The sequence below is a fragment of the Xiphophorus maculatus genome, chromosome 11, assembly GCF_002775205.1.
Source record: "Xiphophorus maculatus strain JP 163 A chromosome 11, X_maculatus-5.0-male, whole genome shotgun sequence".
NCBI classification, from domain to species: domain Eukaryota; kingdom Metazoa; phylum Chordata; class Actinopteri; order Cyprinodontiformes; family Poeciliidae; genus Xiphophorus; species Xiphophorus maculatus.
Window position 1 is genome coordinate 19,098,634 of NC_036453.1, and position 22,542 is coordinate 19,121,175.

Genomic DNA, 22,542 nt, shown 5'->3' on the forward strand with positions numbered 1-22,542 from the left:
TTTTGAATTTCTTGAAGTGGCTTTCTGTGGAAAGCTTATGAGGAGTCAATCTCTTACTTTCACTAAAGAACTCTCTAAGTCAACTATGATCAAAAATTGTTTAGATTTTTTTCTGCCACCTTTAAACAACACCACCATTTTATAAAGGTTAAAAATAATGTTCTCTCTGTAAAATGAATAGATAAATCGTCTGGTGAATTGGCTGATTTTCAGTTTGACTTGTCTTAATCCTTAAAAACCTCAAACATTTAGTCTTTCTGTCTGTAAAAAAAATCATCCCGATAACAGATGACAGCACTATATGTTTCGGTTGTTTTTCAGCTTCAATTCTCTGTCACTGCTCTGGCGTTGACGCTTGAGGGGCGGGGCTTAAGAATCAAATATCATTATAGAGACCTACACTGCTGCAGTCTCAGCTACCGTCTTTCTTCACCTAAAAATATGTGATGGCTGTTACAAGTTCAAGCGGACCCTCTAAACTGAAGGTAAGTAACTTGGTTGTCTTTCCATTGGAAAAGCAGGGAAAGATAGTATCTATAATGTATACAATATGCATTATATACATGATGTATGCATTATTTATAATGTATGCAAATTGTTCTGATGGTTTAGATATTTTATTTTTTATGATAATATATAAAATAACAAGACATAAAGAGATAATTTCTTCATGTTTTATCCTAATCGTGAGCTCTTTAAAACCGTTTTGAAATGAAAACACTGAAAATTTTTCAAATTACTGGCTTCTTTAACCTGACCTTTGACCTAACTTAACCTTTTTACCATATCTGGTTTCATATCAAACCGTGCCTTATTCTAGCCCAGTCTACTGCTCTCTATGAAGACTCGCTATAATCTGATACAACAGCTCACAAAAAACTAAATATGGCTCTATTCAACATATGATGAACCTTTTATGTTCTGTTACTCTCTAAGTCTACAGCTACAATCTGAGTGAAATATTTATATGATTAAGCATTTAACATGTATATTTTAACATTTTGACTTACCAGTATGGACAAACATGTGTTTGACGTAATTCTGTTTGGCAGTAAAGGTCTTACTGCAGAGAGTGCATTCATAGGGCTTCTTTTCACCCGGACCGATCCCTCCTGCAGCCTGCTGCTGCTGAGATGGAGCCTGCTGTACCGACATGGGGTTCGGGAATGATGGCATTGCGGGCGGCGGCACTGCCACGAACTGGGGCTGCTGCTGGCCAGGAAGGTAAAGGAAAGGCTTGTGGTCTCTCGACGGCTGCGTGGGGAAGAGTGTGGGCAGGAAGGTGCTTCCGGCGGTGCCCATCACTTGGGAATTGCTGGGCACGGTGATCGGCATCCTCAGGTTGCTGGTGTGTGATTCTATCTGGCGCATGTACTGGGACATGGGACTGAGTTTGACTGAGTTTGGCAGAGGCTGCATCATGCTACTGTCACTAGTGCTGTGGGAAGTGTCCCCGTCCTCCGTCTTTTGCATCCGCTCTGGGGACGAGTCGCTGACCTCTATCTGCACTGGAACTCCTTCGATGCCTTGCTGCCCTTCCCCAACCGCGTCTCGACTGAAGCTTGTCAGGTACGGCTGCTGCTCCATGGTATCCGTCTCTGTGCTGATGGAGGAGCTGACCCCTGAGTCAAAGTTTTCAACCTTGGATTCGCCCTCCACACCCTCGTTGTGGTCAGTGTCATCTTGGCAGTCCCCCATGTCGTAGCAGGTGAACTCGTCTTCGGCCTCCTGCTTTATGTGCATCCCTCCTGTTTGGATGCGTACCGGTCGTGGTTGCTTGCGGCAGTGAGTGGACTCTGCGTTGGACATGAAGCGTTCCACCTGCTGGGACCGTTCCTGGATGCGGTTTATCCAGGGCGGATCTTGAGATTGCTGGTCCTTCTGATTGCTTGGATCATAATTTGCTGACAGGGGGTTAACATAAAGTGACCGCTCTCGGGTGCCATTCTGCAGAGACAGGCCGGGGTAGGAGTACAGGGATGTGTATGTACGATCTACACTTTGCTGTGATGTTACTTGCATATAGCCTGACTCTGCATCACTGCTGGGTCCGGAGGTGCCAGACTCTGGTGTGCCACGGGGTGTCTCCTGGCCAGAATCTCCTGGAATCACAGGGAACCCCCCTGGACCAGCCAGGCCCACATTCTGGGACACGATGCGGGTGCACTCATCGATGACGGTCTTGATCTGCAGAATGCTGGCAGCGGTGAGGATCTGCAGCGCTTCTGACTGAGAAACCCGCAGAATTCCACTGTACATAAAGTCAATCAGCTTCTGGATGGATTGCACTGAGACCACAGAGGGGATCTCGATGTCGCTGTAGCCCAAGAGCAGCTTGTCCTGAAAGAACGGGCTTCCAGCGGCCAGCACGCACCGGTGAGCTCGCAGCATGCTTCCATGGATCCGAACGGTCACGTCACAGAAGTGCCCGCGGTTTCGCTGCTCATTGAGGGTCTCAAGTACAGAATTGCTGAAGTTGTGGAGATTGATGTTATGAATGCGCTCGGTCATCCCCTTGCAACTGATGTCACCTGGAAAGAAAGAGCAATAAAACTCCCTGAAAAACTAATACATACGTGAAACGTTGCTCGGACCTCACAATTAACTGGTCTAAAAATTTGAATATCTTCAAAAAATTTGTGTATTTCAGCAATTCAATTCAAAAAATTAAATATATTTTCTAAAAAATGAATTTGGAACCTACAGAATCATGGGTAAGGTGTCAATAACTGAAGATAAGCTGTTAAAGGTGAAGAGGCAGATTGTTCAGACTGTCATATCCAAGCAAATTGATGGAAAGTTGAGTGGAAGGAAATTATGTGGTAGATGAACAGGAAAAAACACGTCCTTGGGATTATTGTGAAGTGAAGCACATTGGAGACTTTGGGGAAGATTCACAAAACGCAGATGATGGCTGGAATCAGTGGCCACTTTCAAGTAATGATTTCAGTCTACGGTCTACACCGGCCGATAAATTAAGATGTCCAGACAAACGGCGGGGAGGTGAGCTATACCACTATTACAAATCTATATCCATCTTGAAAGACACTGTGTGTCTATCTGTAAGTAATTACTGTAATTGTGCTGCTGTCACTTGCCAGGACACTCTTGCAGTTGCAGGGAGTTTTTTTCATCCTGCTTAAATAAAGGCTGGAGAAGAAGAAAAGTACTTGTGTAGTGTCTGAAAACAGTTCATATCTTTATGTCTCAGTAACTCATGCTATCAGTGATGTACTGTCTGGGCACACAAAAAAACGTTTTGGAATGATAGGGAAAACAAGTCACACACAAAAAACATTGAGTTTGAACAACAAGTTCATCTATGGATTCAGTCACGAGGAAGATTCCAGAGGGACAAGAAGACAATATGACCCAGGACCCAAACAAGACGTCAATGTGGAACATGTGAATGTGATAATATGCTTACATTGGAAAATGAGGGACGCTGTCCAGGGCTTTATTGGTTTTGTCCCTCCAACCGGTTTCTAAATTTTAACTAACATTAATCTTTACATTTTGGGCTTAAACTGTATTTGGATTGCTTAATAAATCTAATTACTTATTTAAGTCTGTCTACAGAGTCTACACTTATGCATACCAGGCATACTACAAACAACCCCAAAAATATATTTAGCTCGAAAACCTGTGATCACGGTAATTTAAGGGGAAATACAGGATTGTGGGACGGAGAGGCACAGGCAGCAGAAGATCGCGCTCTGTGAAACCTAACCACGAGCAGATTAAGGTTAGTTTACATCACACAAGTCAGATTAGACATTTTGTCATGTATAATTTGAAAGGAGGGAAAATCATACTGGAGGGTGAATGGTTGTAAGTTTACAAAACATGGATGACGTGCCACTACTTTTACATTCCTCGTCTTAAGCTGAACCAGAGACGACAGTAGAAGCATCTTACATGAGGCGAAGAGAAAAGGGATTTGGGAAATCAAGTCATCTGCTGTTGTTAGTCTAATGTGCTTTATCAATGCAGCTGTCCATTAAGATATTCATGATTCATGGTTGCTATGCTTCCCTCTTCTGACAAGCTTTAGGGAGATGCTGATTTTATTATCAGGTAGGACTTGGTGCCCCCATTGTCCACTACTAATACTTGCTTTAATGACCATGGTATAACTGAGCTACATTGGCCAGCAAAATATCCCTATAGAGAATCAACGGAGTAATGTCAAGAGGAACATGAAATTCACTAAAAATACAATGCAGATGAGCTGAAGGCTTTTATTAAAGCAAACTGGGCCTCTGAACACCTCAGCAAAGCCACAGGCTGATCATTTTATAATCATCAAAAATAAACACTTGAAATGTATCAGTCTTTGTGTAATGATTTTATATAACAGATGAATTTCATGCTTTGAATTGAATTACTGAAATAAAGGAACTTTTTGTTCTGTTCACCAAGAAGATGCTTACCGTTTACAGATGGCAGTAACATGTTGGCCAACCAGGTTTTACAGAACTCAAAAACCTATATCTATATCTATATATATCTATCTAGATATATCTATCTATCTAGATAGATATCTAAATAGATATCTATCTATCTATCTATATCTATCTAGATAGATAGATATTTATCTATCTAGATATCTATATATCTATCTAGGTAGATATATAGATATATATCCTAGTAAAGTAAACTAAATAATTAATATTAAAATACATTTAATAACATAAAAAAACAGTATGCCTAAAAGAATTAATGTTTTTATTTACATTGACAATGTTGCTGCTTATTACTATGCCTGATGCAGAAAAGTTATAGTTCAACCTAACGCAGAACAATTAGGAGGGTTCTCTTATTAAGCGCTGCTGTTCAGATTTATTCTGAAGTGCCTAAAATAGCCTTTAGGTGGCGCACTGGGCTAAAAGGACAACAGGCCTCTTTTGTCAGCCATGTGTTCACGATGATGCCGTTTTCTAACTATCCCTTCAATACACTAAATGTGGCCTAGCTGATCAGAGATAACCTAATGTGCTTTTTCCCCTCACTGAGCAGATACAAAAAGGAAAATCCAAATGAAATAGGGAGGAAGAGGAAAACTGAGATATTTAAAGCTGCTACAAAATTAATTTAGTTGGCACGTAATGCTTGTCAAGTATTGTGCTGTTACTTACTAAAGCTGTCATCTTTGACCGAGTTTTTTCTAAAATACTTCAGAGTAATTAAAAAAATTTACTACTTGTGACACTGAAAACTGAAAAAAGGCACATGAAAATCCAGCAGAATTTTTCCATAACTATCTTTACTCAATATGTGTCAAAAACATTTAAATAAATAATTACAAATCTCACCCAGAAAGTAGTACGCTATTATTTAATGGCACATTTACTTTCTAAACAAAATTACAATTAAAATAGTGATGTCAAAAAAATGAAGCTGCCCCATTACTCACAGTTAGATGATGGTTTTTTGTTTTTTTGTTTTTTTTTTATGAAAATGCTTGTGAGGCTGGTGATGAAGAGCGGGTCAATTTGCTGGTGGAGATGGCTGATCAGTGGCCTGGTGCTAGGCAAGGCTGTCAGTCTTCTCTGTCCAAATCATGTGTTCCTCTGCTACAGTGTTTGGAGAGGAGGGAAGGGGAAGAGAGAGGGGGGGAGAAAAGACAAAGACAAATCTTAATGCCACATTCTGCCTGTCGATGTTGCCACTCCCTTAATGAACCCAGAGCCACAGTAACAGGAATATCTGCCACAGACGTGCTGCAACAGATGTGTGAAGAGTTTTTACGGCAAAGCGAGTGGACGTTTCTGTGATCACATGACTTCAAAATCACAAATCAAGGTTGAAAATGATTTTGCCTTTGGTGCCAGTTTTTTTTTTTCTCTCTCTCTCTCTCTCAACTGCAGGATAACAAAGCCACACCCTTGTCAAAAAAATAAAAAAAATCTTACATTCTCCAAAATTTCAAGGGTGGCCTTTTGTTTAAAGAATGATTTTGAACAAATCTAAATCATGATAGGTTTATCCTTAGTCCAAAATGTAACCCGTGTAACACTGCATACAGATGTGGAGCAAATTTAGGCTATAATATAATGGAGATGAGACAAATGTTAAACATGCAAGGCTTTCACTGGAAATCACAAGAAAGGCATTCAACAGCATGAGGCATGTGACATGCTGGTTTGGTGACGCCAAGAAAGCCTGACACAATCGCTCTTCTACTCTGCAAACGCATTAGCACGCAAATGTTTGACCCCAAAAACTGGCAACAAAGACGGTGTAAGATAAACCACAGCGTACTAACACATCACTTAGAGTCAGGCAAGTTGGGAAAATACATAAAAGCAGGGGAAAAATCATTTTCAGACACGTTCCTTTTTATTAATGTCACATTGTTCAGAATACATTAAAGTACTACAACCAGTGAAGCCTTAAAAGTATCTGGAAATTACACACTTATCATTAATGTGGGTTCAGTTTGACCTGACACTCTTAAATGTTTTTTTTTTTTTTTTTTGTGGGGTAAATTGAATATGAAAAAAAAAACACATTTGGTTCCACTTCCATTTGCCACAACACTAAATTGAAGTGCTCTCTTTCTGAAATGCCAGCAACCACACCGGGCTGCTGAGTAACCAGAACGGGGCTGGGATTTGACCAGACCTGCACATTAGTGTTGACAAATTATTCTTTCACTGCTCTCGAGAAGTTCTAAAGAAGAACCCAACAACGTCGTGCAGTCTGGTAAATTAATGTATCTATATTAGATTTTTCTGTGGCAAGGTAACAGATATATTTTAGGCAATGGATGTGCCTCAAGGAGGATACGCTCTTTCCATGCCGTGAAGAATAATACCTTGGAGAAAAGCAAAGGTGAAAATGTTCAAACATAAAGGATTCTGTTCACTTGGTCACCCTGAGTTCACACGCTCCGCTCTGAGAAGTTCTGAATTCACTGCACCTATGTGCGTTTCCTGAAAAGTGCTTCTCATGTAGCATAATTGAGGCAGACAAGTAATGGCGTGTATAACAGCAGAGGGTAATCACTCTAAACTGAGATGGATCATTCTGTGTCACAGCAAACAACCACAAATGCACGGTTGGTCAAGACCAAAGGACGCCTCAAAGTAAAATCCTTAACTATGACATTTTCATACAATTCTTGCTATTACAGCTCTGTAATTAAGCTTAAATTAACCATGTACACCAAACCTTGAGAATGTCTATCTTAAAGATTACTGATTTCCATTTTTCTTTGAGATCTTCTGAATCTGACTTTCTTTTTAAGGACTTTAATGGCTCCGTATCAGTTTATCCCTAAGCCAATTTGTTCCCACCATTTTGTGCCAACTGTAAATAAATCACTTCATAGCCATGCAAATAAAACCACAACGAATCTCTTGATTTTTCCATGTAGCGGGGTTGGGCGATATGATGATACTAGATCGCAAAGAATTAGAAAGCGCAGACGAGTTGCCAAAGCAGACAGAGTGAGAGAGAGAGGCCATGTGTGAAGCACATTTTACACAGCTTAGCTCTATACTGCTGGTCTGACACACCAGTTTCACTTTTCTCTTTTTTCTGCAGATTCACAAAGTAACTAAAGTATAAAAAGAAATAGTGATCTCAATAAATAGAATGGTAGTGAAGTATTAGTATGGTTAGCCTCAATGTTTGAAAATAAAATTATCACTGAAGCCATCTTCAGCTACCTTCCTATTAAAAACTCTCAGTTTCTTGGTTGTTAATCAACCACATCGTGTCAAACGCGTACCTGCAGATGCGAGCTCAGCGTGAATATTTTAATCACCATAGAGCGCCAACTTTTTAATACAGCTCCACTTTTCACCTTACAAATGTGCAAATAAGGCATTCTGAAGACATCTTAGCCATACAAGCAAAAGTAAACTACAAGAATAATCGCCTCCTCTAGCAGATGCTAACTACATAGCTGTCAATGCTAAATCACAGTAAGAAAACATTTCTCAATTTGGCTTGACTGCTAAACTTGTTGCAGTTTGTCAAGAGTTATAGTTGGACTACAGACTTTGTATCAGTGTATTTTTGGCAGGACAACCAGAATGAGTACATGACGGTTTATGTCTCCATTTTCAAACATAAACACAGCAAAACCTCAATAAGGGTCTTTACCATGTTTAAACCACTGTGACCTTCACATAGCATTCTTTAAATCCAAATAAAACACCTTAAGGTGAACCGCTCTTAATGGTGGGCACATTCCGTGTTCACAGTGAAGACTGCATTTTTTCTACTACAGATATGTAATGTAGAAGATATTAATGAAAGTAATACCATGGTGAAAAAATAACTTTAACTTTAACTGCTGCTAACTATGTCTTTGCTAAAGATAAACTGATCATTTTGATGAGTTTGAAAAGTGTCATAATATTGATATATACTGTTACATCCCTGTTAAGTAGAAAATGTGGACTTTAACTAAGCTTTGGTGTTACTCAAAAAAATAAAAATAAAAGAATTCTGAGTTAGGTATAATGTTTTGAAACATGCCAACATAAGAAATGTCACTTATGCTTGACGCAATTTGTCATTTGCATACAACCGTTTCAAATTTGTTTAGAAAATGTTTGGGCTTTTTATGCAGGGGATTCTTATTTTAGAGGGAAATTTTATTTATATACCTTTTTGGCCTATGCTCCTCCCTTACCGTACAGTATTTTCATTATTTATGAAGATAAATTCTAGTAAACATGTTCAAAATAAACTAAGAGTTTAATCGTGTAGCATATGTTTTGCTCAAAACCTGTAAAAATCTGGTGCAACTGTACTGTTGAATACAATTTTTCTACCACTAGTCAGAACTAATTTTCATGTGAAGATTTGGGTATGAAAAAAACATGCAAAAAAAAAATCTGGTTGCACAGCATAAAATCTCATTTGTTTAAACAAAAATAAAACGTGACAGTTTCTCTGATAAAGTATCAGTTTTGAATCCATCACAAAATCAAGGGATCACAAGATTATCCCTACTTATGCTGCAGATTTTATCTTTTACTGCAATTATTTTGCCAATTTGTATCGCCGTTTGATTCCCACCATTAGGAATTAGAAACCATATACGTAGCTAAAGTGTTTTAGAGTGTTTTCTTAATAAGTTTTTATTTTTGATCAATTGTAATGAGAATAAGCTTTATTGGCAGAGTTGAATAATTAATATATTATATTAAAAACTGGGGTTAGGCATTTATTTGTCATTTATTATATTAAGATTGTTGAATTATTATTTTCACAATAATTGCCAACTTATGATATTTAAAACCTCCAAAACTGTCTGTATTGTCGGAATTACTATTTTTTTTTTCTCCACTGTTTGTTCAATGAGGGTATCAATGAATATCAATAAATTTAAAAATATGATTAAATGCAGTTACTGGTTTCCAAAAGAGGCACATTACAAACGGGAATGGTTTCCAGTTTGTGGTGCTATGATTGCTGTGCCCATAAAAAATAAGTAATAAATAGTTCTTATCGTCACTTTTGTCATTATCACATCAGTAATAAAATATTGTAATAAAATTTTAAACTCATATTGCCTACCTCTATTAATAAACATGACAAATTTAGATTTAAAATGATTTCCATACAACTAAGGAGTGTTCATATATTTGGAGCAATGCCCGTCTCATTTCCTGTTAGAAACAATATACAAAGAGTACTAATTTTGAATTTAAAAATTGTTCATTTACAATTTTATTAAACACAACAACACACTATTTATACCCTTCTCAATATCCAGTGGAACAGTCAGTCAAACTATTGCCATAATTGCTAGCCAGCTGTTTGCTTGTGCTCACTTGCACTTTGACAATTTATCTTTGTTGATCAGTTCCAGATGTTTGAGGGTGGGAGGCCACCCTTAAAGTTTGTACAGAAAAAAATAAATAAATTAAATAGTTATTCACCATACTTTAAGTACATGGGTATAAAATGGTTTGTATTCAATTAGAAACAAGCAAGAAGGGATGAAATCTCAATGAGTATGAATTAATATTGAGGCATTTTACTATGTGTGTTAATATTTTAAATGTACATTGTAAAAGGGTGAATAAAGGTAAAACACTCTTTCTGTAACTCGTATTTCAGATCTATACGTCCAGAAGATAAAAATCTTTCCTTTCACATTGAAGTGGTACTATTGGGCCGCTCTTTCACATTAGTATTTTTCACAGTCAGAAAGAAATACTTTTCCACATTAAAAGATTGCTGTTAAGCTTAGATCTTCAATGATATGAATGGTTTAGGACTTAACACTGAATATTATATACAACTGAAGCCTTTACTCTATTGGTAAAGTAAAAACTGTTTCGTTTTTTTGTTTTGTTTTTCAAAAACGTTTTCTAAAATCTGACCTTGTGTTATTATCATGACCCTAACATTGCATTTTGTCTTATCTCATACGCTGCGTGTATTGTTACACCTCTAATGAATAACAAAAAAAGAATTCAAAGTCTGAACCGAACAGGGAAAAAAAGCCCAAATTTTAATAACATCACTGTTTTAAACGACCTACGAACTTCTCCCCCATTGCGGAAATGTTTTTCATTTATTTTCTTGTGAAAATCAAACAAATAAAAATATTATATTTTGTAGCCCTTTGTGTAGTCATCCTACACATATTTAGTTAAATACCTAAATCTATCCCCAACAGTAAATATTTGACCTTTTTACTTTCCCTGCAGGGGTTAACTTAAGATGCAACTGTATCCTGCTGCCACTGACCCTTTGTTCTTTGTTTTTTTTTTTGTTTTTGACAATGCAAACATGTGTGTAGGCGTGTGTGTGTGCATGTATATATATTCCCAGTTTGGCTTTCCTTTCCCATCCAGACATGTAGATTCACCTGCCTGAGGGGTAAAGTGAGGTGAATGCTGGCAACAAAGGAGCAGGCCAGGGGAAGGCAGGCTACTGTTGCCCAGACTGCCACTCACAACAGTGGTTCCATTTTAGCCGTGACACAGTGGGTGAGCAGCAGCCAGCGCCTACCTGCAGTGAATTCTAATCAGCCCAGGGGTCTGCCTCCCCACCCTCCCCTCCTGTACCCTGCCTCGGACTAAAGGGGCTGATGATCCTTCAAAATTAATTAGATCCTCGTAGGAGGCGGCCATTTTCTCTCACTTGCCAATAGAAAACAGTATAGAAAGAAAAAAAATTTGGAAATCGAACTTAATTCCACATGTTTGCACCCCTCGGCACGCTGTATTGATTTTTCCCTCCGTTTGTGTCTCTACCTGCTTCCTGTTTCATGGTGTCTAAACTCTTTTGCTTCATACGTCTACGTGTCTGTCCGTGCCCCCCCCCCCCCCCCAAATACCCTCTCCTTTTTTTGCCTCTTTCCTTACAAACCTTCCCCAACGACCCCCACTCACCCCACGCCTCTCTAGCTGCGTCTATGCTCTCCCAGCTCTGTGTCTGCCTCTGTGGAGTTTACTGTCAATAAATCCCCAGAGGTCAGTTTTGTCTGCTGGAAATCAGACACAATGCTTCAGACCGCCCCAATGCAATGCATGCTCCGCTGCTGCCACCACAACAAAAGGCTGAGGAGGGGCGGAGGACGGGGAGGAGAGGGAGAAGGGGGGTGAGAGACACACACACACACACAAAAAAAAGAAATTAAGACAGGACGGGGATTGCAACTTCACCAGCCAGACTCCAGGTTAATCAGCTGCCTGCATTAGGTGACAAGCTCCTGAAATACGCTGCATCAAATTGGACATTAGTTAATCATGAAGCGGGGGGGGTATTGGGGGTTAAAATGGTGAGGATGGGGGATGGGTCTGAAAAGAGACACATGAGGCCCGATTATGAAAGGAGCGGTATCAGCCACGTGAATAATGTACATGTTGAATATGCAAATAATGCTTACAGCGCACAAACACTGCGGGCATATATTCAAGGGGCCTTGTACATTTAAATCTAGGGACAAAGGGGCCACAGGGCACCGTGGAGAAACTCGTGTCTTCGCCTGTGCACGCGGCATCTCTGTGGATCCGATGGAGACCTACACACATGAAGAGTGTTGTGTTGAAGTTTTTGCTTGCAGCCTCCACTATGCCTACTCTTCTGTTTGAAGAGTAATAACTCATTTCAGTCTTCTATCCAGGCAAAATCAAGCTGTCTCACTTTGGGATCCAGTGCAACTCAGTGCACTGTGTAAATATATAAAGCACGGATACTTTGAAATGTTCAGCAATAAGGGTGCAGATTTGATAGGGGATAGAAGAGGGCGTGTTTGATAAAGGTACGCTATGTTCACCTGACAAACAGTATCCAGGCACAACTCAGTGTTATCACTAATGTCTCCTAAAAAAAGTTGGAAAAAAATCTAATTAAATGTCAAAGAACATTGAAGGATCGCAGCTCTCCTCTATTTACACCATAATAATTTATTAAAAATTATTCATCTCCAGCCAACAAAGTTGTGATTGCTGATTAAATCCAAGTAATTCAGAGCACCGTGTGTCTTATTACCTTTGAGTGTTTCTCTATAATGCTGTGAAGCACTTAACACTTAAGTAATGCATCTAACTCGTATACGCTACAGGAAAAAAAAAAAGGCAGCAGAAAACAAATCGCAGTGTCAAGATTTAATTGATTTGCCTTTACAGCAGACGCTTGAAAATCATCAACAAGAACACGTAGGCTGCTGACAAGAGAAGCCAACATGTTCACACAACATTTACATTTTTCTTTTTTCATTTCTACTTCTCCTTTGGCTGAAACCTTAGGGGGCGTCACTAAAGCTATAGTTTTCAATAAATTAAACAGTGATCTCTTCTGGTTTGAAAGAAATTTTGCAAACACTCCTACAAACTGGAATTTTATGAGCTTTAAAAATAAGAGGATGGAAGAGAAGGGCCAACCTTCAAAACTTTAGTTTAAACACACACAAACAAAAATAATTCATTTAGCAAATTCACATGAATAAACGCCCTCCTCCACTTCGGTCAGGGTGTCATGCAGTAATTACACCAGAGAAATGTTATGACCACTGTTAAGCTCAAAGTGCTTGAGTGACCAGTATTATGATTGTGCTTTTCTCTGCATCAGAGGGACGCGTGCTAACGCCGTAAAGCACCCTAAATTTAATCTGACTGTTCGCGATTAGTTCCACTGCCAATAAAACGTCTCAAACAGAAAAGCAGATTAATTTGTTAAGGCATTCGGTCCGACAGAAAAGCGCTCATTGTGACAGGATGTGAGGCTTTCAAATGAATTCCTGAAGCATATAATAATAATAAACACTTCAAAACATTACGCAAGTTGAAGACAGTTAAAGTAATACATATATATATATAAATATATATATATATATATTTTTTTTTTAGCAGAACAGCTTGTTTCTGCATCTTCATTTTATGGAAAGAACACATTCACCATGACCTGTTATCCACAGCAGCTTCATTGTGCTTTGACAGATAGGGGGATAATACACTTTTCAAGTCAAAGTCCATATAAATACTGAAGAATCGGTGCCATCAGAGAAATTCTCTCTCTGCTTTTAATGAAGACTCATCTAGTACCAGAAAACAAACAGCCCGCTCTGGCACAGGGCCATTTAAATTAAAGATTGTGCGTTGCTTTGGTGATGGAACAGAGAGGCATTTGACCAAAAAAAATCTTAGAGTTGGCAAATGGCTCCGCTTTTGATAATGAGCATTTGACCAAAAATGAAACATCTCACTACTCATATGACAAACTCCAAATACACCTCTGAGCCCCCCACCACCCCCGAAGTGATTAATGTTAAATTCAAGAGTTATCGTTTAGGCACAAGAGTCCGCCTCTCTACAGCTACTACACAAGTCAAGGGCATTTTGGCTCTCTAAAGCGAGACCTCACAGGCCAATAAGAGGTCTTCATGGACCTACACAGGTGCTTATGGAGGAGATTTCTATCCATTACTGGTTATTACAGTAATGAGTATGGGTGTGACCATACACCCAGCTCAAATCATGAGATGATGCAGAATGTTGTGTTTGGGACAATGAGATCAAGTGAGATTTTATTGATATTTTTGTGGAAATATTTTATTTGGAAACTAAAGGTTTTGTAAGTTTTGTCCTGTAATCAGGTTCTGGACAAAAATATCTCTGCCATGTTTAAGTTTTTTAATGCTCATGTCAGTCTAGTGTGCTTTATTACTAAATAATAATACACATTAAAACGTGGGAAATAGCCTTTTATTGCATCCTTTAATCCAGATGCTAGTTTTAGCATTGTTAGCAGTTAATGGTTAGCCGTATTTTTACGGTGCTAACAGATCGTTATTGTGGTGGCTTCGTCATTGCTTACGTAACCAGGCATTGTCAGGAAAACCAGATGAGCAATCGTTATTAGCCAACTGTCTACACAAAAGGCCAACTCAACAGGGATTTTTATTTTCTTATTTCAAAATAAGAGCCTCAAATATGAATCCACAAAGTTACACTTATTCATTTTGAGATCTCACAACAAAAGCTTAGGCCAGACAAACAAAATAACATTTTGAAGGCAACTGTAGTGCTTTGAAAGACAGACTTCACTTTGTTGAGAAAAATTGTGATGTTTTGGTATCTCCACATCTTGTGCCTTAAGAGCTTGTCACACACCTACTAATAAATACACATGGCCAGTTTACTACTATCAAGACATATCAAGGTTTTAAAAAGTTACAGATTAAAAGCTGATATAATTTTATGGTACACCATTACTACAGTTAAAGGTCCTACAAATGGTGCCAGAATATGTTCCAGTGTGACAGAGTTTGAGGCATAGAGTAAATGCAGTGCTTCCCCACTTCCGTCTGATGCAGGCAGAAAAAAAAGCTTAAAATTTGAAAGCAAATTTTATCGGTACTTATAGCAGAAACCATAAAAATTACAACAAAAGGTATTTTGAAAGAATTGTCATAGTTCTACTGTCAGCACAAATACAAATACTGGTCTAAAATGAAATGTGATATACGAATTAATTGTTGCCCTCATGAAAGCAAAACTTAAAAAAAGGAGTTCCCAGACCATGTTAATATTTTGGTCCCTCTAATATAAATTTAGGCTTAATGTTTTCGAGATAAATAATGTAATATGATATTATATATTTTTAACTTGATGATGATAAATTATATGATAATAGACCATCCTAAGCATGTCTGTAAAGCAACAGACTGCAGGCTAGCCATCCATTCAGACAGCTTGACAAATTAACCAGAGAAAATCTGTTTGTTAAAGTATTATCATTGAAAGAAGAGCAAAATTTCACAAAGGCTATTATATTCTGTATTTTGCTTAAGTCCATATATCAAGATTGTAAAGGTTAATGTTACTGGTAGCACTATTACAACCATTACAATTCATTTGTTAAGTTATTTAGTACTCCTGTTTATAAACAAAAAGTGACAGGATCACATTAAATATTTGTGCTTCAAACTTAGTGTAAATGTCACAAAACTGCTGTATTTTTCTCTCAAAGTTGTTATATTGTGAGAATCCTGTACTGGCTCATGCCAGTTGCCACCATGTAACATTTCAAGTTTGATAAAAAAAAAAACAAAAAAAAAACTATTACAGTAAGCAGGACCTCATGAAGTAAATTGTGCAGTACAGAGGGGACGTAAGGCCTTCATATCTTATAAAGGAAACAAAGTGTCTTCTGACTCTGTGTCCTTAGGAGATAAATGAGCAGAAAAGGCGCTTTGTGCTGATTAAATAAAAGACAATGTGTAGCTTTTGGTAATGGGCGAGTTCGTCTTGCACCATGGAGAACAGCACAGCCTCTGAACATGGTCAGTTCTTAAATGGTCACTGGAAATAAAAAAGTATTGATGTTGCAACAAGTTTTATAACCGCACCGTCATTGATAAGACACGCATACATAAGTGAACAATTGTTTTCTATCACTACTTGACAAAGACAATCCGAATACACGTCACACCATGCTGGTTGTAATCTGACAGGCAGCTTCACCACCAATAGCAAATCTGCATTACTCTGCCACTTTGTGAATGTGATTGTAAGCAGATTCAGGAGTTTAGTGCCATGTGTTTCACCAGCAGCTGCACGAGGGTCCACCGGCTCGTGCTCCCTCGTGCAGCTGCCGCGAGGAGGTGAGCGTTCACAAATGCACATGGGTGGGGAGGCATCAAGCAGCACAAGCTCAATCCTGAAGTTCTAGCCGCATGTCTTGGGTTCAAGGTTCAGCTTCCTGAACACGAAACTGTCAATATTTGGCAGCTGAAGGGATTCTGGCAGACTTACAATGTTACTCCAATTGTTGCATTTTAGAGGAAAATGGAACAAAAATGGTGAAAAAAATATAAAATTTATGACGTTGCATATTACCTCCGAGTGTAACATCTATACAAATTTCATTAGAATGAGGAAAAAGTTGAGAAATAATTACTATTACTTTAAGGAGAGATGCCTTTGCTTCCTTTAATATGTTTTTTTTATATGCAGACAATATTTATAGCCTAAAAAATCTTTTAGTTGCACACTTGAGTGTCGTTAACCTACAATAGTTTGTACATTTTGTACATGCACATTTCCCCTAATATGTGGGTAAGATATTAAATCTGAAGGATTTAATACAAACACTCTGTGCTTACTTTGAGCCATATGGAGGTTAGCACTGTTTAGTGTATTTATAGTCCGGCAAGCTGTTGTGCAGTAAATACAGATTATATATGTCTCAACAGCTCACTTGACAAATGACATCTAAAAGTGTAATGCTGACACACTGAAACACAACCGAGCAACACTGAACCCTATACACACCGTGCTGCTACGTCTGGGTCAGTGGTCCGCAGCCTGGCTGAGAAACACTGTGTAGGTTAGGTCTGTCGAACCGCGCACAAGTTGGCACAAAATGAAGGTTTCCGGTTATTCCGGCAAGGCGTGGCAATCTAAGCACACTGAGAAAGTTGATCCAGCCAGCACCGTGTTGCAAAACAAACTTAGGCAAGTCAACTAAGGAATTTCGCAAGAAATAAGAAATAAAGGCCAGAAACAATTTTCCCCCACACTAATTTCAGCGAGACTGATAGTGGATCGGGTAATGCCGAAGTTCAAGCACAGTGGAAGGAAGACATTGTTTGAAAGTGAAATGTCCATGCAGAGCACACGCTTGATATATGTGCCATAGAAATTAGGCTTTAATAAGGACAATAAGGTCATTCAGCTAAAGAGAGCGTCGGCTCTCAGAGGGCACCTGTGACATGTAGCACAACCAGGCTGAAGGAATAATGAAAGGAGCACAGTCAATACATACACCTCTGCAGAAAAATAATGAACACACAAGGCCTGGAAACGCCTGATAAAACATTACTTTTTACACTTGAGTCACATGTACCAAGACCGAATCAGTAAGTGTTTTCATTTACTCACAATCATACAACTGAAGGAAGCATTTTTTTTAACAATAGATTGAAAATAACTAATGCTAAATAACGACGCCGTCTGCCTTTAAAGCTTTTGTCGTTGCTCTATTGTAAAACGCTGGGCCTAGCTTCGTTTCCCAGGGAGATTTGCTCTCAGGGTTGAACCTGTTATTACTAGCTGCCAGAAAAACAGCAGGAAAACTATGTTGGACTGACTAGTCAGGGTTGCATTACAAGTTATATGGCATATTACAAAAGTTGTGTACCCTGCCAATTATCATTCCATGTTGGACTCAGACGACATCACAGCGCTCTTCTTATGCCTCGCAAAAGTATTCATACTTTATGAGCTTTTTCACATTTTATCACGTTACAGCTATGACCTTAAATGTTTTTATTGTGATTTTATGTGATAGATCAACATAAAGTGGCTCAGACATCAGAAGTGGAAGAATATGACACAAGCTTTTCAATTTTATTTTAGATTTCTATTTTTTTTTTGCTGATAAAATCTGAAAGGTGCGGCATGGTTTTATGTTGTATTTAGTGGCTCACAAGTTGATGCATTCCAGCTGAACAACTATAGGGGCCAATTGCAGCTTTTCAGACTTGGAAATGTAAATTTTTGCCAATTCTTCATTTCAAATTCTCTCAAAAAATGTAAGATTGGATAGAAAGTGTCTCTTAGCACAATTTTCAAGTCTTATGTTCATATAAGAACTTCTCAGTCTAAATGTGAATCAAAACCATTTCATTGTAGCTTCAACTGTAAGTTTAGGGTTGTTATCTAGCTGGAAGTGGGACCTCTTCTCTAGAATTAAGACTTTTAAAACCGCTAACATGTTTTCTTCTGATGTTCTTTAATATTCTGTCCGTCCTTATATCAACTCTGACCTGATTAACAATCTTTGCTGAAGAAAAGCATCCACCGTATTTCAAGGAAGCAAATGGTGTGTCAGGATGATGTGCAGTGTACGTTTTTCCACCAAGCACAGAGTTTTCACATTTTAAGCCAGAAAGTTCAGCTTTAGTCTCAGAAGATACATATAGATCATTTTCGCAACTACGCAAATTTTTCTGTTGGTCTGTCACACACTATTCAAATAAAATCTATGAAGTTCAGGATTGTAACATTATAACATGTAAAACAAGTTATAAATACCTTCAATTACCAACTAAATGAACAAAAAAGTTTGGTAATACTCCCTTAATATTAAAATATATTAACAGAAGCCAAAGCGTCTCTCCACACGATATGTCCAGTGTATTTAGTAGTAATTCTCATTTCTTAACCTTTAATTTAGGTCAGTGCTTGTTACACATATTTTACCATTTTTCTTTTAGAAAAATGTGCTTACCAGTACAATGACCTGTCACTGACGAATATCAAAGTGGTTACCATTTCCCATAATCGTACTTAGATCTCGCCACTTTACTTCTTATCAGTGTATTGCCAGCAACATTTCTCACCGTCACTTTTCTTCCTATTATGATGTGTTCTGGTTTGGTTTGTCCTCTGATTTGCTCCATGAGCAGAAACAGTTACTACAGAGGAACAGAGTGACCTCATGTAGTTAAGAGATAATACAACTGCTCAACACTCTGTTTATAAGATAATCATCTTGGCCTTTAGTCTTCCTAATGCCCATGACCTGTTGGTCAGTTTGGCATGTTGAATGGAGCAGAAACATTTTCTTTAAGAGGAACAATCTGTAGTTTATGAGCATGGAAGTGAAACCTAAGCCAACCAGCTTTTGCTGTTAATGTTACTATAAAAATCCCACAGCATGGCTGGGACTATTTTCAGCAGGTCATATTAAATATAGGATACTTCATTTGTACTGTCATGGTTAGATAGAGGCTCTGAAAGGCTTTATTTTTACATAAATTTTTAAGTAATCTTTTTTTACCAATAGGGATTTGTTTTGATTAAACCTACAGTAATCGAGTATGTTTAATGGACACATCCTTATATCTCTGTAACCGTCTTCTTCTTTTTTTGTGTGTAAGCCTGGTGACCTGCGTTCCTGTTAAAGCATGTTGGAATACGGTTGACTGAGCCTGAACCGGAGTGAGAAAGGGAAAAAATACAATGTGAATGAATGAATGAATTAAAGAATGAATGATGAGACTGTAGCCAGGAGCGAAGCCCAGGACAGTTAAAGGCTGCAAAGGACATTTTGTCTTGAAGCATTCATTAATCTATTCATAAAAAACCACAAGAAAAACCTAAGCTTAATCTTAGTTTATATAGCAGATGCTTCAGTTTTATTCAAAGCTCCGACGTGCCACCGAAGCTACAACAAATATTTTTTTGTGCTAAAAGCACCTTAAACGTTAAATGAAGCTCGACATGTGGACTGCATCTACTTTGAAAATGCAACGCAGGTGATACCATTGCCACTTCAACAATCACACCGTTTCGTTTTTTCTCTCTCTAATTACTCCAAAATGTCAAAGCCATTGTTCAACATGCCTAGATGCTTTGATAAAACAGAATATTTGTGTTGGCATTTGTTTGTTGTTTAGCAGGTTAGACGTGAGGCTCCTTTGTCACCTGCACCAACCGTTGCAATTCAAAACTTTGATGGAAACAAATAAGTTGTGTGTTTTTTTTTTCATCTTTAAAATGTATTTCACACCATCAAAGGTGAATTGCTAATTCTCTAAATGTAAAGGATGTGGAGTAGTAGCTCTGATCTGGATGAGACGCTATGTAAATAAGAAGCAACAATTTGTGAAGAACAGTCTGTTTAATTCTGTGTGTCAGTGCTTTTTGTGGTGTCCCATTAATGTATCAGTTACATATTCAAAATCCCCTTTATTTCTTTACATATTTCCTGATGATTCAAGTATTTTAAAACTTTTGAATCTAATCTCATCTGACATTGACATGACAAAAAAAATTCTGAAAAAGAAGAAAATTGCTGCTACACTTGTAATAAAACAGTATTTGAGTATGACAAAAACTTAAATACAGATAAAAAATAAAGGGCATCAACTAGAAAGAGTTCAAGAAAATCAACTGACGTGAAAATTAATCACAAAATGCCCATATTAATCATATAAAAAAAATAAAATGTCCAAAATGCTTTGGTCATGCACATAATAAATCAAAATGTATTTTTCTTCCATCTTGTTCTTTGGTGTTACCATGTGTAAGTCGTGTGTGGACATACAGGGATACACTTACATTTATTATATCCACTGTATTTACCACCACAAAATAGTTATTCATGATTATTCACAAACTTTGTAAACACACATTTTAGTGTATTTTTACAATCAAAATGTTATGTATCTTTTTACATTTAGTTCAAATAAAACTGGTTATTAATAATGTAAAGAACAAACAGTTGCAGAAAACTACTGTAAAATAATTATGTTAATAGAGAGGTTGGTTAAAATTAACATTTTGACCTATATAAGCTATTTTGTGTATTTATGTATTTGCCTATCTGATATTCTGATAGTCGTTGATTTGTAACCCTAGTGATATGTGTAAAAGTCTTTTCAAATCCTTTTTTAAGCATGCAGTGTTTGTAAAATTTTGGTCACCTTGTCTTATGAGTTTGCATTTACACGTTTGAAAACTATCGTCAACTTAAAACACACGCACAACAAGTTTCATTCAGCTTATGGTAATTGAAGTAGATTTTGAAGAAAAAATCTAAATACAAGCTTGTTGGAGAATTAACACCTACAGATATTTCAATTATGCTGCCAGTAAAAATCTAAATATAAAATATTAATAGGATGTTTTTTTTTTTTTACACATTTCTCATACTGATCTATGAACTGAGACACACTGTGCACAGTCAGAAATTTTAGCCTACTATAAGTTCAAAGAAAACAAAAAATATATGTAAAGCAACATGAAAGAAGAGAATAAAAAGCTTAACTTGTCTTTAAAACATAAAAAAGTAGATTAATCTTATAATAAATGCTTTCAATAGTTCCCTCTTCAACCATGCAGCAAGCACGCCCTCACTTGCGAAAAACATATGGGCAGCAGGGTGAACTGAGGACACACATGCACCTTGGCACACATACAACTTTGCTGTTAGAATCCAAGATACATTTTCACATCATTTGAATACTAAGGCATTGCGTTTATCTTTAAAGAGCGAAAATGCAGACTTAAAAGCTCATTTCTGCCATACAGAAATAGGAAAAACAGAGACAATGTTTTTTGTTTTTCAACTTCTGGAAAACTGAAACAAAATGCGCTTGTTGTAAAAAAATCTTCAGGTCAAGTTGCAACACGACCTGAATTTTAATGAATCCAACCCTGCAGATATACAGAAGTACAGATCAACAGTCTGTTAGTAATTTTATCATAGGTAATGGAAATTCATGGTCACTTCCTCTTTGATGTGTAATTAAAGTGAATGCGCTGTACCGAACGACCATCAAAACAAAGCGCCAAATTAAACTTCAAATGACTTTAAAACTTTAAGTCCTTTTTTCAAATGCTAGATATGAACGACGTACTTCATAGGAACGAAAACCGACCTAAATGGGTGTATTTACGTGTTGCGCTTTCTTTTTTCTTTGTTCCGAGATCCCAAACAGTCTTACCAACAAAAGAAAGGAGGACCGTATCCACCTTCCAGCTTTTTGGGAATTGTAACTGTGTTTCATAAGACGCCATAAAATTTTAGAAGTGAACAAAAGCTTCCTGACAACTGGCTGGCATATTCGCAAATACTTATTCAGTCTCAGTGTGTGCTTTCATTACGCATTCCTGCGATACTTGCAGGGAGAGAAGATTCCAAACAAAAGTCCCCTTAAAATCAAAAAGCATGCCATGAAGTTAGTCAGTTTTCCACTTTCTCCATGATCTTAAAGTTACAGAGCTGCTAATATTAATTTAAGATTAAAAATATTTCTTTTCATAATTGATCTTTTGGATCCTCAGTGGAAATTAATTAAAAAAGGTGAATGTTTTTTTTATTTTATTTCCCTTTTCAGTGGAATGAATATACCAAATTTCTTCCTGAAAGCATACAAGGTTTTATTCAGCTTAATAACTGGAGCGTAATAGTTGGACAGAAAACAAATAATAATCACCTTTCACTTAAAAACAAATATATACATATATCCTGGTTTGGCCAAAACCGATAAACAAAATAGATTTTTCATGCTTGAAGGAAAGCATATTTCCTTCTATATTTGGCTTATGG

At 37.5% G+C, this 22,542-nt stretch overlaps 1 protein-coding gene across 2 annotated transcripts in view; it reads right to left on the reverse strand.

Annotated features, from left to right (window-relative positions):
• zbtb20 (zinc finger and BTB domain containing 20) overlaps positions 1-22,542 on the reverse strand; it is a 42,474-nt gene that overhangs the window by 13,974 nt on the left and 5,958 nt on the right. For both annotated transcript variants that reach the window (XM_023342444.1, XM_023342445.1), the window contains exons 2-3: positions 5,417-5,576; positions 1,011-2,531 (exon numbers count right to left, since the gene is read on the reverse strand). In XM_023342444.1, coding sequence (XP_023198212.1) covers positions 1,011-2,511 — 1,501 coding nt within the window. In that variant the 5' untranslated portion in view covers positions 2,512-2,531; positions 5,417-5,576. The remainder of the gene's footprint in view (positions 1-1,010; positions 2,532-5,416; positions 5,577-22,542) is intronic.